Source organism: Festucalex cinctus, chromosome 20, assembly GCF_051991245.1.
Source record: "Festucalex cinctus isolate MCC-2025b chromosome 20, RoL_Fcin_1.0, whole genome shotgun sequence".
Taxonomy (NCBI): domain Eukaryota; kingdom Metazoa; phylum Chordata; class Actinopteri; order Syngnathiformes; family Syngnathidae; genus Festucalex; species Festucalex cinctus.
This window is the reverse complement of record NC_135430.1, coordinates 10,449,250-10,466,337: the sequence shown is the minus strand read 5'-3', so window position 1 is coordinate 10,466,337 and position 17,088 is coordinate 10,449,250. Positions and strand designations below refer to the sequence as shown.

Here is a 17,088-nt window from a genome sequence, read left to right as displayed (position 1 = left end):
GAAAGAAATAAATGCCTAAATAAATAAATAAATGACTAAATAAATAAATACATGCCAAAAAGTGAAAATAAAAACGGATTTATTTCCATTTATATTTATCTTTTTGGATCTAATTTTCAAATTATATATTTTTTTATATTCATTTTTATTTTCACTTTTAGAATTTTTTAAATTTATTTATTTTGTCATTTATTTATTTTGAATTTTGGCAGTTTTGGTCCGCCATATGTTGGTGCCTTGAGTATCCCAAATCATCTTTTCCCATTGAAATTAACGAAAATATATTAATAAATTCCAGGCTCCCAAACAAATTTTGATGAGAAAAATAGCACTCTATATTATTTTGCTTTTATTAAAACCTACGGTAATAATATAATTTAACTGTCTTAGCTTTCCTCTTCTGTTACATTATCTGTGGTGTTATGTGTTTCCCATTAAGTGTTAGCATTAGCATTAAGCTAGCAGACTAAAGGCTAAGTATGTGGTTGTTTGAAATACGCAACGTGTAATTCTGCTAGTTTTATGTTTAGTTTGACAGTACAATAAATCAACTCAACAGCAAAATTGCTCACTATTTGCCGAAGTGATCAGACTCTTATCTCAAGACAGCACAGTACAACTAAAAAGACCAAAGAAGTGAGACGTCCTCACCCTGCATTTGGTAGCTGTACGGCGCCTGTCCCGTCTGCGGCGTGCTGAAGCCTGAGCCGTAGCCGAGGAAGCCCGTCTGGCTCGGCGACTGCGACTGGCTCAGGCCGTTTTCCGTCTTGATGCCTGCCCACAATGGACCTAAATCAGTTAGCGACATCAGATCGGTTTGATGTTCTTTACAAGAGTCGAGAGTCACAGGTATGAAATTACAGCGAGGCCGATCACAATGGCCCCGGCGCTGATTTGTTTACTGATTCCTTGTCGCGATCTTGTACCGCTGTAGAACAATTTTTTTGGGCTACTTCAGGTTACACTCACTATTATCTGTAATCTAAGTTATCTGCAGCTTCATGGACACCATGATTTAAGACCACGAGTCAAATTTTAAGACCCCTGACTCATTGAATAAATAGGACTACTGAGTCACTGTCAGAGGCATGGGCTCAATAAAATTTCACAATATTTTACAAAGAAATGTAATATTTATATACAAGTGTATATAACATATATTAGCAGGTTTCAGGAAGTCAAATTGAAGCCATTTTGAGACCTTTATTAAGGCAATTTTCAACAAATTTTAAAGACGATTTTACTTAAATTTAAGACCCCTTATTCAGTCAATTTAAAGGGATACTTCATTGTATAGGCTCAATATTTTCATAAATTTTGCAATCTATTTTAAGTACTGCATATAAAACGGGATAAAAGCTAAAAGAAGCTAAATTTAAGACTTCGCATACACCCATTGTTATGAAATGACATCAAATTTAGAATTCGGAAAAAAAAAATCAAATGTTCGACTTTTTATCTTCAGACAATTTTTTTTCCCAGTCATTCAGGTCGATTATGATTTTAATCAAGTAAATATAAAAAACCCAACAACATTTATTCTAGGGTTGCAGTTATTCAAAAATAATTCCCGTGCAAAGACAACAATGTATACCAATTCTAAATCACTTTTAACATAAACTTAACATTCATAGTTTGTATTTAATTGCCACAATTAACTCTTTTACTGACATACGTTATCAAAAAAAAAACGTCATTCTTGCAAACGTTCTGCTTCATCAGATTTTGTCATGTTTCACTGTAATTTCATACACAGGGAGCCCATTGAAAAGAAATCTGCTGGACATAGTTAGTGGCTATTTTTGATTCCACAACCCATTGACCAGGCAGCACTGCACTTAGATGTTGCACTCGCCATTGATTTAAAAAAAAACAAAAAAAACAAAAACAGTTGACGTCATTTAACGTTTATGGCGGCATACATCATGATTTTACGAATCGTTATTAAACGTTTTTGGTGGTCAAGAAGTTAAGAAGTTGGTAGCTATTCAATTTTCAAAATGACGATTAATCAAATTAATTCGATTCATTGCACAGAAACAAAGTCTGTTCTTTGACAAGCATGATAAGCAACTTCACCTCCAGAAAAACATGCAGGTAACAAACAACTCAGCAAATTTTCTGCTGTTACAGTGCAAATGATGAGAACACCATCTCAAGAATGTCTTGACCTTCGCAAATGAACGCTTATACAGCAGTATAACTCAATTGTGCAAATTGCAGACAACGTTAAGATGCCGCTTCTTACCGTAGGCCGGGATGCCGTAGGGCTGGCCAGGCTGGGGGTAGCTGGCGTAAGCTGCGGCCTGCTGCATTCCTGCGGTGTACTGCGTCTGCCCGTACGCGGCCATATTTTGGGACGGAGGGGTCGGAAGAATATGCGGATACGTCCTGCTGTTTGAGTGATGAAAGAACAACATAAAAGTGAGGAAAAAAATGCGGTCCGCCCTCCAGAAAAACGAAAACTCGCCACATAAAAATTTGATCATATCGCCAACAACGTTGAGAAATTACGACACAAGCTGCAGACATCCAGGCAAATAAAGCCGCTCAAAAGTTGGCGATCCGGCAGGAGGATCTAATTAAAGGTCCAAATGAAGTCGGACGCTGCTTATTTTTGTTTTAGTTTTTTTTTTTTTTGAAGAACAAGTAAAAAGGAGCCTTACTTGGAAGGGTAAATCTGCGGGGAGAACTGGTGCGTTTGTCTTGGGCTGAAGCCACTGCTTCCAATAGCTGAGGAGGAGAGTTAAGAGAGAGACAAGAGCACATTTAAACACTCAGAAGCAAGGTAAATATTAGTTTTTGCCAACAGAACCCCCAGATTCCGAAGAACCGGTAATTACGCCCGCATTACTCTGTTTATTTCGTTGACCTTCTTTAAGGTTGAGAAGACGGATCATAATAATGGAGCAAAAATAATCAGGTAGGCAGGATCATTTTTTTTTCTTTTTTTTTTGTGCTGACTCATTTATTGTCATGGCAACCGCTGGTATAAACACACAGCTGAAGTAGGCCGTCAAAGCCACAACCACAATACACGATTATACAGTCCCACAGGGTAATTAACTTTGCCCACCAAAAATGTTTTTTAAAACAGACTCATCATCTCTTTTGGTTGCAGTTGTTTTATTTGCCTAGAAAACAAATGCTCCCATTAGTATTACAATGAAAATCCCATGTACAAACAAACAATCCAACCATCCATTATCTGAATTAAGCGTACTTAAATTGTAAATAATGTTTTGGGGGCAATAAATAAAAAACAAAAGATTGAGAATTATCATCTTTATTTTATGATCGTAGTTGTTTTGCTCTAGAACAACTGTATTTCTTATCCACGAGACTATTTTTTTGGGAACAACTTTGTGGGGGGGGGAAAAAATCCATATTTTCAACTGTAGTGGAAAATGCAGAAAATACTGTTTTGGGGGAATTATATTAAAATAATAATACATAGAAATTCATTAAAAAATAAGATTAAAAAATTAATAAAAACAAAAGATTGAGAATAATTTTTATTGTAGTTGTTTTGTGCTAAAACTATGTTTACTTTTTTTGTGAGACTCAAAATTTTGTGGGAAAAAACATATTTTCAACTGTAGGGAAAAATATTAAGCAATTGAATTAAATTAAACCCTGGATTAATATGAAAGCCAGTTTATTTCTCAACTTCAATTACGTAGATTTGTTAACTTACAACTTACACTTTGACTTTTAAGAATCACAAAATTCAACCAAACAAATGTGGCGTAAACTTATTTCCATAAGTCAGAAATCAGATTACAAATAATGCAAAAAAAATCTGTGACAATGACACAATGATATGTAAACATGGATTGCACTTTTTATATATTTTATTTATATACATACAGTAAACCGACCAAAATAAATCAGTTTTGGTTTGTTTTGGTCTGTTTTTTTTGCAATTTGAAAATTGCATTCTACGACCTTGTGATTTCGATTTTGAATTCAATTAATTGCTTTGCCTTGTGCGTATGTGCTAGGCTTCATCTTCCAGATGATCCTCCTCTGTTATGAGCCCAAAATAAATAATACATTTTCACTCGGACACAGAAATTGGTGACTTTTTAGACATGTTGAGACCCCCAAAATGCAATTCACTCGTCAAAAGAATAATTACAAAAATAAATAAATAAATATGTGATTGTAAGAGAGTCTTCGCACTGCTTCATGCTCCCTATTCCGCTGGATGTTTTTAATTCCGTCTTTCACCGACATGGGAACTGACCCAGTGAACAGACTCACACACACGCCCATGTGAACGCAGCATATATATATATATATAAAAAAAAATAAAAAATGCTGACAAAGGCGAAGAGTCATGTTCTTAAACACACACATACACACACTTCATTGGCAAGGACGCTTCCTGAGGTCCGGCTTATCAGTCACTCATCTACGGGCTCATCACTCACTAATCGCTTCTGCACACATAAACGTTTGTCTGACACACATAAGCAAACTTTGTACTCACCTGATCCGGAGAAGCTGTCGAGAGAAGTGTCTGCTACTGGGACGGCTATGTCGCTGCTGCTCATTGGCTCGCTTTTAACTACGAAGCAGAACAAAAAAAGAATAATTTAAAAAAAATCCACTAAGCCACAAGGTCACCATGAATCAAAAATGGAAAAATGAGGGTTTTTATGGTGTCTTATGTTCATTTGTGCAAATTTGAGGGATGAAGGTTAGTTTTATTTTAACCTGCATGTCATGATCTGCGTTTTTGTTGACTTTTGCACTGTTTTGATTTAGATTTGATTTGTGTCATGTTATGTCTTGTTCTGCCGTGTCTCTTGTTCACATCTTGTCCAATTGTTCTCGACAGCCCTGTTCCTCGTGTCAACCAATCAGCTCCCTCCGGAGCCTGATTGTCCCGTCAGTTTGGGTGCTGACCGTAGTCTTATTTTAACCTGCACATTTTTAAGTAGTCTCACTTTAACTTTTGCAGGGTTGACAGTAGTCTTCTTTTAATCTGACAAATTGCACTGAGGCCTGTGTTGTAAATCCGGCCTTTGAGACACCTCATCTATGTAAAAATCTCATACAAGCAGGCTAATACAACTCTAAATCAACGCTTTAAAACGCTGGCGAATGATTCATGTGACGTGCGGCAGGATTTGTTCTCGCGATGACAACCAAGTATAACTGAACTGTCAGGAAAAGGCGCTGGTGTATAAATTCATCTTTATGCGTAACGACCGGTTTTTGACCTTGGCTCCATTACCGAGCTCACTGATAGATGCGTAAAGAACAATTTCACAGCTACCTGACAGCTCAGGAATCTTTTGAAATCATTCCACTTCCCTACCCCAAAAGTGGGGGGAGGGGCAAAACAAATTGACAATGTGGGCAAGGCGGTCATGCTCCGCGGAAATGAAGAAGCCATCGGCTGTCATGTCGTACATGTTTTTCCGCTGTGCTCGTTCAGCTCGGAAACATGCTGACAAGTGGCGATACTTTGCGAGAACACGCGGGCGGAGAGGAGGAAAAAAAAAAAGAAAAGAAAAAGGATAAAAATAACGCTGGTGTGCATGCATAAACTAGCACACAGTCACAAAAACATTGCACGAACAAATGAAAACCAAATGTTTTCTATTCAAAGGGACCAATTGGTTCACTGCAAACCATGCTGGCATGACACCATTTCAACACCACAAAGGGCCTGAATGAAAGGTACAACAGTTGAAATGGGGATGCCTTCTTGCAAGTATTGTCCTTTCATTGCAAACAAAGTAGACAAACCTGAGGCGGACTGCGAGTTAGAACCTAACAACCAGTCTGCGGTGGTGAGCATTGTGATGCTGTCACCTATGAGGGGGAGAAAGCGGCAAAAAAACAAACAAACAAACAAAAAAAAAAAACAAGGACACATGACATGAGTCCTGTCCATTGATCACCTGAGTCAACAACTATGCTCTGTGGGAAAACCTCATGCAAAACTGCACTTGTGTCCGTCCATGCTGAGGGAACTGAATTATAACACGGTGGCTTAAACGGCTAAGAGTCACTGGGAAACTGAAAAAAAAAGCAAGTGACAAATGGTAAGCATACCTTCAGTGCCATTGGGTGTCATGGAATTGTTGTTATGGATGTGGGAGTTGTCAAGGCCGGCACCGCTCGGAGATTCGCTGCTTCCACTAACTCGGCTGTGAGGACTGGCCAGATCTTGCATTTCCATAGACCTGAGAAGGGGAAAAAAAAGAAAGAAAAAAAAAGACAATAATTGCATGTTTTTGGAGTTGAATTGCAAGCAGAGTCAATCTAAATATCAAACAAAGAACTACAAAATGTGTTTTTAAAACAACCACATTATTTTGCCTTAGGAATGCAAATGAAGGAAAAAGTAGATGAGCCAACGAATAGCTTCAGAAGCAGCTGTTTTTATCCACCTCAGGGGGCGGCTATTTTGCCACTTTCTGTCTAGAGAAAATGACGTCATAGTTGCTCAGGGATCAGGTGGAGACCAATAACGGCTCAGGTGTTTTTTTATTTTTTTTAATTGGTCATGTGACGTGATTGGTGACCTGAGCAACTGCGATGTCATTTTCAATCGACAGCAAGTGGCAAAATGGCGACCCCCTTCAGATGGATAAAAACTCCGCAAATGCAATATTAATCCAAATATCGTGTTTAGACTAGTGGGACTGCACACTTTAATTGTTTCAAATGTGATTTCCTTGATAAAATTTTGCTTGAAAATGATTTTTTTTTATTATTATTATTATGCTGGTGTGCGTTAATTGTTTTGTTACGTTTTGTTTCATCATGTTTTTGCCTTGTTAGCTTAGCATGTGACGGAGTTCACTATAATCCTTCAGCATGATCATGTGGTTGCTATTTTTAAAAATATTTTGATCATGACACTTTGTGACTTTTCCTGGAGGTGTGCAAGAGAGAGAGAGGTGCACCATTTATTTATCCATCCATTCATTTTCAGAACCGCTTGTTCGATAAAAGGGTCGCGGGGGGTGCTGGAGCCTATCTCAGCTGGCTATGGGCAGTAGGCGGGGTACACCCTGAACTGGTTGCCAGCCAATCGCAGAGTGTTTATTTATTTATTTGACATGCAGAGGAGAGCCCCATAGTCTCTTTTGGGATGTTACTGATGCCCGAAGATGCCGGTAAATAACATCCCCACATGACGGGGGATGTAAAACACCCTCCCTCAAATAAACAGACTCGCTGTAAGCAATTGTCAACTATGAAAGGCGCAGCGACAAACAAAGCAATTTGTCATTCCTCCGACGGTGTCAAGCTGCACTTCCAACGTTAGTACACCGAGCCAGATGTTGTTGGCCGGTTTGAAGCGCTCCGGCTTGATTATAAGAGGCTTCGCGCGCTGCGTGCCTCGCTGATGAGTGGCAGGCGAAGAGGCCGATGTGTTTGCTCTGGCAAGCGCCTTAATTGTTGCCGTGTTTACGCAGAAGCAAAGCAAAAACGATCAGGAGCGTGAGACAATGGAGGATTGAATTAAAATGGTGGCGATGGTGAGTTTGAGATGATTGGAGACAATCTCAACTTGACCTCGTGTAAATGACCAAATGCTTCCATATACAAAATGTAACCCAGAGTGCTTTCAATGATTCAAATCAATCCCCTACCTGCCACCGAGATGCCTTTGAGTGCTCCCAGCTCCTCCTCCGGCCTGCTCCACCTGGAAGAAAACAAAGTCACCCCTTGTTAGCGTGAGACAAAAATCTCGTCTCTGAGAAAACATTATTTTTGAAGCGGCGAGAGAGAAGAAGCCCTTCTCTCCACCGCTGTTTCCTCCTGCAGAGGCGATTCATCATTGGGCCTACGACAGCTGCGAACCGGATTACCGACCCCCTCCCAATCAACATGCAATGCGACTTAGCCAAGGTAAGCAGGAAGAAGGGGGGGCTGAGGGTGGTTTTGCTTGAAGAAGTGAGGGATCACAGGTTTTCGGGATGGGAAGATGGGACGTGTTGAGCGGGCGACCGGTCGTGCGTGACAGCCCAGGCAACCTCAGCACATCTTTCATGTGCCATTGACACTATCTGAAATTCATCAGCAACTCCCGCTCGGGACAATACTGACAGCTCCTAATGAGCGTCAGGGTTGCTTCCCCGCTAACCTGCTCCAAGCGGGTCTGCCCCAGCCTGGGGGTGGGAGGGAGAGGCGGCAGTAGTGCACACAAATATACAACTTCAAAGCTCCATTCAGTGCGAGCAAAGTGGCATAAAGGGGAAGAACAGACTGCATGGTCCAAGGTTCGAAATGATCAATAACTTCATTTGAGGACTTCATTTTATAGGTTAATCCTAGGGACCTGAAGCAAAGGTTTTATTACACAATGAAAATATGAACATATAACAAATAAATAAATTTGTTTCCTTTATTTTTTTTAGTTTTTTTTTTTTTTTTTAATAAATTGACCTTACAGCAAACTGTATTTTCTTGACTAGAAACATTTTCAGTGGGGCAATTTAAAAAAATATATATATATTATTTCTAAATGGTTTGTATAGTCCTTCAAAAAACCTAAATCAATTTTTTTAAAAAAATAAGATATAATGTAATGAATGTAATTTTGAGAACATTTAATGTACAGATCTCAAAAATCAAAATAAAAACTTGTTCATTGAAAATAAATAAATAAATAAATAAATAAATACATAACATAACAGAACATAACATATCACATCACATCATAACATATCATAACATAACATATCATAACATAACGTAATTTCTGGTCTTGTTTAGCTATATCTGTAACATTATTTTTGTTTAATTTTCTCTCCATACAAACATTAAATTATCTGCTAATTTTTTCTCACTTTAATGCCGTTCCAGCCACTTCTGTGAAAAGTATACTCGATTCACACAAGCATTTAATTCCTGTCTTTCACAATGTCACTTTTAGCTTAGCTTAGCAATTAGCGTGGCTTCTCCATCTTCTGTTAATTCGTCATCCCTTCATGAGAAGGCGACTTGTCGGAAGTGTAACTTATTCGCCGCCATGGAGGCAACGATTACTCAGACTGAGAAGCGAATCCTCAACACGATTAGCAATGTTAGCAGCCAGCCGAAGCTCGTCGCTAGCTAGCTAGCTGCGGCGTAGTACCGAGCTAGCCTGCCTCGACAACATAAGCGCATTTTGGCAACGTAAATCTGCCCATTGAAGCTTTTTGGAAAAGCTTAAAAATCTGTGATTGTCAGTTTTGCTGTTCAATGTGTTTTAATGAGGCGCAACATGTGAATTTTGACTAGTAGGCTACAGTGGACAGAAGGACCGAGCCGAAGGCACCACTGGACATATATAAATGCTCACTCAGACATTGTAAAACAGAATGTCTTCTTGAGAGGCCCCCTGTTCATTGGGGCGCACACACACACACACACGCAGACTGAGGGCACTTTTGGAGGCCCATCTCAAAACAATGCACATATGCAAGCATATGGAGCCACATATGTTTCCTATGACACTGCCGACGCCTCTATTACTCTCCTTTAGCTGACAGTTACATTTCAGAGCTCAGTCCGACATCAAGAGCGCGAAAGGGCCGTACGCCGGCGCGACCATAACACTACAGTATATTAGAGCTGACTCAGGGCCCACCGTGGGGATTCCGGGTCCAAAACAGGGTCAAGAGCAGAAGTCTGGAAATGATTTCTTTTTTTTTTTTTTTTTTTTTTCCTCAAGACGAATGCACTGCTCCCTGTTTTTAAATAAATTTGTTTTTGTGTTAATCCATGCAGTGCAAGAGTTCACATATTAAATATTATATCCTTGCTTGATTGTGTATTTTGATAGGGTAAAGGCTTTTCAACTGTGATTTTCCAATACAGAAAAGTTTACAAAAGGGAGAACGTTTGCATAGTTTCAATGAGACAAAACCATAAAGAAAAAGCAACAAAACACATTTGCTACAGCACATTAGCTCGAAGAAATGTGTTGGAGCCCCGCCTCCACCATCGCAGGTGAAAGCATCCAGGTGAGGAGAAAGCGTGAAGCAAACCGACTTCAAAGCCCTCCTTGGAAATACTTGTTGTAGAATCCAAAGAAGAAGAAAAAAAAGCACCTTTCATGTACGCGGACCCCAAACGGTCGGCGTGTCTTTGAAGCGAGCGGAAACAAAGCGGGCGGAGAAGCGTCACCGTGACGACGGGAGAAGAAGAAGCGGTGCCACGACAGGCTGCCGTCACGGTTGCTCGCCGTTTGTTTTCCAGGTAAACACAAGCTGACACTTTGAGTGCTGAGGGTTCCCTCTCATATGTTGGAGATCTTCAAAATGGATGCTCATTTTTAAACTTAATAATCATTAGGTCATATGCCCTTTTTTTTTTCAGTTACTGCAGCTCTGTATTAAAACTTATTCAAAGCCATCAATGCATCTCTTTTAAGAATCCAGACCCCAAATTTAAATTTTTTTGATTAAATGAATGTGATTTAAAAGGTTTTGCATTTGATTATAATATGTTTAGATGATTTATTATGTAGGTGGACACAGCTTGTGATGCTTATGGCAGGATTGATGTTTACATTTTCAGGCACTTTTAAGATTCCGGATTCAAAAGCAGCTTGATTTGATTTTCAAAGCCTTTTTTTTCGCCCCTGAATACAAGAAATCAGTCCTTACAGGTCAGTATTAAAATCAGCATAAACAAAATGTTGTTTTTATATAGATGGACACGAGCTTTATTTATGACATGATTCTCTGGAACTTGATGATTTTATTCAATAGCAACTTTATTTTTTTGGGTTTTTTAACTCTTTCTGGAAATTGTGATCTCGGTCCATTCAGTTCAGAATTCAAAGTTACTGGAATACGATACAATACGTTTACAGCGTGATAGATGTTTGCAATCTCAGGACCTGTAAGATTTCTGATTCCAAAACACTTTAATGGAAAAAAAAAAAAAAAAAAAAAAAAAAAGTTATTGATTTATAATGAAATCATTCCTTCCAGTTCAATGTAAATATTACTGTGCTTGTAAAACTGTAGTGGCAAAGGTTTCTTTCTTCATATGTTAGAACTTAAAAAAAATAAAAAAAAATAAAAAAAAAGGCCGTTGCTGATACTTAATATCATTAGGCCACTTATTATCATGTTTTGATTTGCACTTCTTTAATCAAAAAAAAATATTAGAACCTTAGAGCGACTAATCCTCACTTAAGCTGGTCAGCTGAGTCCACATGGTGGCCCAGGGAAAATAAATCTGCCGGGCAAGCAAAAGAATGTGGACGCGCACGACAATTGGACACAGATGTTGCGAGTGGGTGCAGCGTAGTTTTTTTTTTTTTTTTTTGACGCAACGCTCCGCGAATGCAATTTTTATTTTTTTTTAAATGGGGCTCGCCGTGTTGTCGTTTGAACGCCGTGACCCTAATTCAACAAAATGGGCGTGCGTGCATATTTGGATGTAAAAGTCTCATTTGCTTTTCATCAACCTGAGCAAACAAAACGGTGACGGCTGATTACAGCAGGCGTCATTTTAAAAAGTCTAATCAGCAGAATTTTGCTAATCAAATCAAAGCACGAATCGCAATCACTTCCAGAAAGGATAATTGAGGCTTTAAATCACAAATGAAACGTTAATATTGATCAAGCTGTTCGGAGATAAATTGATCAGTTTAATATTACTCAAAAGTACCGAAGCGATTAAGTATGATTTATGCCGGGTCATAAAAGTGGCAGGTCAAATTGGTGTCTTTTAAATTAATAATAAAAAAAAAAAAAAGTGACAAGCAGTATTCAAATGTAAACAACAATGTGAATGCTTCAGTTCACATAGTGGCGCTAATAATAAGATTAAATAAACATTTTATGACATATGAAATAATGAATATACATTTTGTTTTTTCAGTTTTTGATACTTGAAATTGAACAAGCCGTGAGTCAAATTGACCCAGCGACATTATTGTTGAAACAAATGCAACAAGAGGAATTGTTTTTATATTTAAAAAAAAAATATCACAACCTATTCGCTGTACTCTTTTTTTTTTTTTTTTCCACAATATTATTCTGTCGCCTTTTATTGCGTGGGCCGTTCCACGTCCGTCCTCGCAACAATCCAGTCGAGTCCTCATATTCCAAGTGCTTTTGCAATCTCATTTCCTGGCCCAAACAGCAAGGTGTGAACAAAACAACGCCTGGTGCTATTTAGTAAACAACCCCTGCACTGCTAAATCATCCCACTTACTACTTAACCCCCAACTCAGCCCACCACCCACTACCATTCTCTGCATCCACAATAGCGACCGCTCCTGCTTGTGCACATACAGCCACGCGAGCAAATACACACTAATTGGATAAATAAGGTTATTGTGCCAGTGAATGGTAGCAGCTTGTCGTGTTTGTTTAACACCAGGGGGTGGGGTCCCTATTCCCATTACCCCGCCGAGGGACATACTAAATTTACTATTTGGTTATATATTGCGCATTTAAAGCTCTGTATGTGGCCCACCAGCCACTGATTGCCCACCATCGCTTCGAGTTCTTTCATCTCACACCTTGGAGAGAAGAGGATGATTTAAAAAAAAAAAAAAAAAACACACAAAAAAAAGGGGAGAGGAGTTTCCCCTTTAACATTAAAGGCCTTCAATTACAGGAGTGTGCGATTACACCGTGCGAGCGTGTGCGTTGTCTTTATGGGGACGCCGAATCGCGCCCCTCCGTCTCGGGGTCTCCTCGCTGCATTCCACGGCCGAAGCAGATGGCATAAAATGTCAAGAGGTTCCACTTGGGAGCTACTCGGACGGCACTTTTTTGCTATTTGACCCTCCAGTTGCTTTGAAGAGCAATAATGCTGCCAGGTCAAAGTGACCCGGGGTGTGTTTAATTATTCAAAAGTGTTAGGAACAAAATAAAAAAATTCTATCGAATTAGAATTTCTTTAATGTCATTATTAGCTCCAGTTGTAAATATGTGCACTATTTTCATTTTCTATGTTAAGTACACATTATTTTTAAATTCAAAATTAACTAATTTGACCCGTTTTTAAAATGATCCTTTCGAGACATTTTTTCCCATTATTATTATTATTATTATTATTATTATTATTATTATTATTAATTTACTTTAAAAAATTACAGGGCTAAGCAGCTTTTGAGGGAAAAGCGTTTGCTTTGGAAACCTATTTGAATTGAGTGCAACAATTGTTTGTTTAGTTATCTCATATTCAAACTGTTGTATTTAAAATTTCCACAGACTCCTTGAAAAAGATAATTACTTCCATTTAAACAAACAAAAAAAAACCATTTGTTATTTCTGTTATAATTGCCTAAAATCTCATTTAGACATTTTTGGGATGATGTGGCCATTCGGATCACTGGAACCTTTTAAAATTGTTGACATTTTTAATTACTTCTGCATTCAATTAATATTAGTTTTACCCTTCATTGTGTGGAAATGTACATTTACAATTATTATTATTATTATTATTATTATTATTATTATTTTTGCAACCAAACACTCCAACACATCATAAAAGAGCATCAGCAATTCCGTGCAATAACAAACAAAATGTCATACTCACAACACTTATGCTTGAATCCTTGTGTCTTTATCCCTTCTTCACAAAAATAAAATAAAATTAGATTTTGTAGAAAGATCCAATGTTCTAAAAAAGTTCTCCTCCCGGAGTCTCCGGCATGATTGCTGGACGGAGATGAAACTTTACAAGACGCATTTTTTTCTTTTTCATTTTAAGCCTGGGAAGCCATGGAGCGCACCCCCCACACTGCCGCCAGCCAGCGCGGTACCTCAGCAGGGCCAGTCCGGTCCGGCGAGAACGGAGAGTGTTGTCCAATTACTGCTGCAGGCGCTGACTAGTAGTGTGTGTCTCTGAGGAAGTGGAGGAGGAAAAAAAAAAGAAAAAGAGAGCGAGAGAGGGAGAGAGAGAGGGAGTGAGGGAGGGAGGGAATGGTCTGGGAAGGGAGGAAGAGGTTGTGGCTTTAAAAAAAGAAAAAAAAAGCAGAAAAGTTGCAGGAACAGGAAGACTTTGGTCAAACCAGCTCTCAATATGTCAGTTTTGAGCAAACCTTTTCAGCTGCGCACCCCCTCGATCTCTTGACCCAGATGGTGCGCCACATTTCCACTGCACACACCCTGGGGAGAAAAAAAAAAAATCAGTCAAAACAAAGCCTGGCAGTCTTTCCCAAATTTTCAAAGTTACTTTGTACTCCAAACATAGTTGGCGCACCCCTTTTCCACTGCAACCCCCTTGAAAACAAAAGTCATAAGAAAGCCTGGCAGTTCCTGCCAAACTTTTTAAGAAAGTTGGTGCACCCCATTTCCACCGCACCCATCCTAGAAAAAAAAAAAATGGTCAAAACAAAGCCTGGCAAGTCTTTCCCAAATTTTTTAAGATACGCACCCCCTTTGGACCTCCAAACATAGTTGGCGCACCCCTTCTCCACTGCAATCCCCTTGAAAAAAAAAAAAAGTCATAAGAAAGCCTGGCAGTTCCTGCCAAACGTTTTAAGAAAGTTGGTGCACCCCATTTCCACCGCACCCATCCTAGAAAAAAAAAAATGGTCAAAACAAAGCCTGGCAAGTCTTTCCCAAATTTTTTAAGATACGCACCCCCTTTGGACCTCCAAACATAGTTGGCGCACCCCTTCTCCACTGCAATCCCCTTGAAAAAAAAAAAAAGTCATAAGAAAGCCTGGCAGTTCCTGCCAAACGTTTTAAGAACTTTGACGTTCCGATAAAGATGGCGCACCCCATTTCCACCGCACACACCCTAGGAAAAAAAAAATGAAAAATTGGTCAAAACAAAGCCGGGCAGTCTTTCCCAAATTTTTTAAGCTACACACCCCCTTTGGTCCTCCAAACACAGTTGGCGCACCCCTTCTCCAATGCAACCCCCTTTAAAAAAATGTCAATGAAAAGCCTGGCGCGCACACCCTCAAAAAATAGGTAAAAAGGTGCCAAACTTTTTAAGTCACACGGCCTCTTCTGAGACAGTCTTTGAAAATTTCTTTGAAATCCTAACAGATTTAGCACACAACTTCTAAAAATTTGTCAATACTTCCCAAACTTTTTGAAGACACACCCCCTTGATATCTTGACAGTTAGTGCACCCTCGCTTTCATGTCCCAAAAGTCAAAACAAATCCTGTCATTTTTTTCCTGAATGATTTTTTTCTGTTTTTCCAGATTTTTTTTTTAACCAAAATACTAAAAAAATACAATAAAAAACATAACCCTTTCTGCTTACAGCTTGAGTTTTCTAACAGTTTTTATTTACACAGCTACATAGGTTTTATCAGCATCATTAAAAATATTGTATCATGAGGTGTCATTCCCACTCTGATTAGATACTGGGAACCCCTGACACTCAGGTCTTTGAGCATTCGAGTCTTCTCCAGATTGTATCAGGCTCAGCCCCCGAGGGACCACCCTCCATCCCCCTTCATTTCTTTTGCTTCTGCCCCCCTAACGCACACAAACCCCCATTTTCTTTACTCTCTCTTCTCCCGTATGTCGTAGGTCACCATTGGGTTTCTCTCCTTCGCAGAAGGACCTGGCAGGGCAAACAAGGGTTTAGGTCATTAGCTTGAAGGGGCCGGGTGAGGTGGAGCGGACCGGCTCGGTCCGTCTCAGACCTAGTGGAAGTCTTCCGTCAACACGTCCGCGCCGCGTCTGTGCGCCTTCTGTCCACTCCGGGTTATTGTTTCAACTGCACTAAGCTGCTACTGATCGGCCCCTAAATTGCTGATTTGCTCAAGCTGTTTCTCCAATAACTCCTCTTTTCTTATCCGATTATGAATTCCATAAAAGTATGTCATCCGTTGAATGAATCCGTGAATAAGGCGCACTTAATTCCCCCCCCCCAAGCCACCCTAAAAAGGCTTCCCCGAGAAGGCTGAAATCAAACATTCATTACGCTAAAGAGGTGGTGAAAGAAGAACACCAACAGCTAAAATAATGGAATGCTGTGTTAGCCATTGGGCCTCCTGCTTACGGGTGATGATGGCATTTAAACACTAACCAAAGTAACCATCTACCAGAAGTCTTCCGCGATCGACCCTGAGTCACTTAGAAGACGCTAGGCTAGTTGTTAGCATGTGTGGAAAGTACAACTCTTCGTTTCCGGAAAAAAAAACTTAGGAGAACAATCATTGAATCTCCGTAAACAACGTGGATTTTGATCATTCTACGATTGTCGGGCCAGAGAACGATTTCCAAACAGATCGACAGGGGTAAAATGAATATCGCAACACACCTTGGTGTGGATAATCGTTAGAGAGCCATCAGATCAAATAACCTTTGTCGACTTTGGTTATAAGTGGGGTACATCAGGATCAAAATCATACTGATTGTCTATATAACCAGATAGGGACCAGCCAAGATCTGGTGCAATTCTGGCACCAGTTTTGCAAGCTTGCAATTTTGTCTCTAAGCTTTAGCTCAAGTGTGAAATGACAAACACAGAACGCAAAGAAACACAGAAATACCGGTTTGTGACTAAACCCTTCATCAATCCAACGAGGAACTAGAATTAGAAATAAACAAGTTGGAAGAACGCCGGACGCAGCAAACCCCGTCTGCGTTCGTCTCGTCGGCCCGCAGGTGAATCCATAGGCTCCGGTTTCTGCGGGGCGTTTATTGCGCGCCGAACAGGCTCTCGCTAACTCAATTGACTGATGGGAGCTCTCAAGTAACCAAGCGGCGCAGCAGCCAAATGAGGTGCTGCTTTTACGCTCTCCGTTGTTCAAGCAGCAGTTCGGCGGAACACTTATTTTAGGCTTTGCACTGCAGTTACACTTCATTGTTTATCATGTCCAGAATACTGGGCAGTAGTTTTGGTGATATTATGTTCGTAAGGATATTTTTTTTTTTCAATCTGTGGTTCAATTTTAAGACTTTTTTTTTTTTGGGGACGTTTTTGGGGATTCAGGTACATATGTTAAATTTGTCTGTTGGCCCTTTTACGTGTGTTTTTCAAATAATCTGTAGGTTGACATCTAGTCAGGACGTTTGTACAGTAGCTAAGTTAGCTATGCTAACGATAGACTATATCTCCCCTCTGATTGTAAATTCCATGAGTGCTAAATCACCAACTGGCCTAAAAATAGATTTAAACGATGATTACC

General features: G+C 39.5%; 1 protein-coding gene across 13 annotated transcripts in view; it reads right to left on the bottom strand.

Annotated features, from left to right (window-relative positions):
* Window positions 1-17,088, bottom strand: part of eya1 (EYA transcriptional coactivator and phosphatase 1) — a 53,010-nt gene that overhangs the window by 31,106 nt on the left and 4,816 nt on the right. Inside the window, exons 1-11 of one of the 13 annotated variants that reach the window (XM_077509314.1) lie at window positions 14,365-14,507; window positions 14,191-14,297; window positions 14,030-14,096; window positions 13,751-13,915; window positions 13,525-13,560; window positions 7,623-7,675; window positions 6,073-6,203; window positions 4,496-4,573; window positions 2,667-2,733; window positions 2,249-2,394; window positions 652-789 (exon numbers count right to left, since the gene is read on the bottom strand). In XM_077509314.1, the coding sequence (XP_077365440.1) occupies window positions 652-789; window positions 2,249-2,394; window positions 2,667-2,733; window positions 4,496-4,573; window positions 6,073-6,199 (556 nt within the window). In that variant the 5' untranslated portion in view covers window positions 6,200-6,203; window positions 7,623-7,675; window positions 13,525-13,560; ... (2 more) ...; window positions 14,191-14,297; window positions 14,365-14,507. Of the gene's footprint in view, window positions 1-651; window positions 790-2,248; window positions 2,395-2,666; window positions 2,734-2,854; window positions 2,920-4,495; window positions 4,574-5,763; window positions 5,830-6,072; window positions 6,204-7,622; window positions 8,546-13,524; window positions 13,941-14,029; window positions 14,097-14,190; window positions 14,298-14,364; window positions 14,508-17,088 lie in introns of those variants that run through there. The other 12 variants (XM_077509310.1, XM_077509315.1, XM_077509312.1 and 9 more) reach the window with 12 other exon arrangements.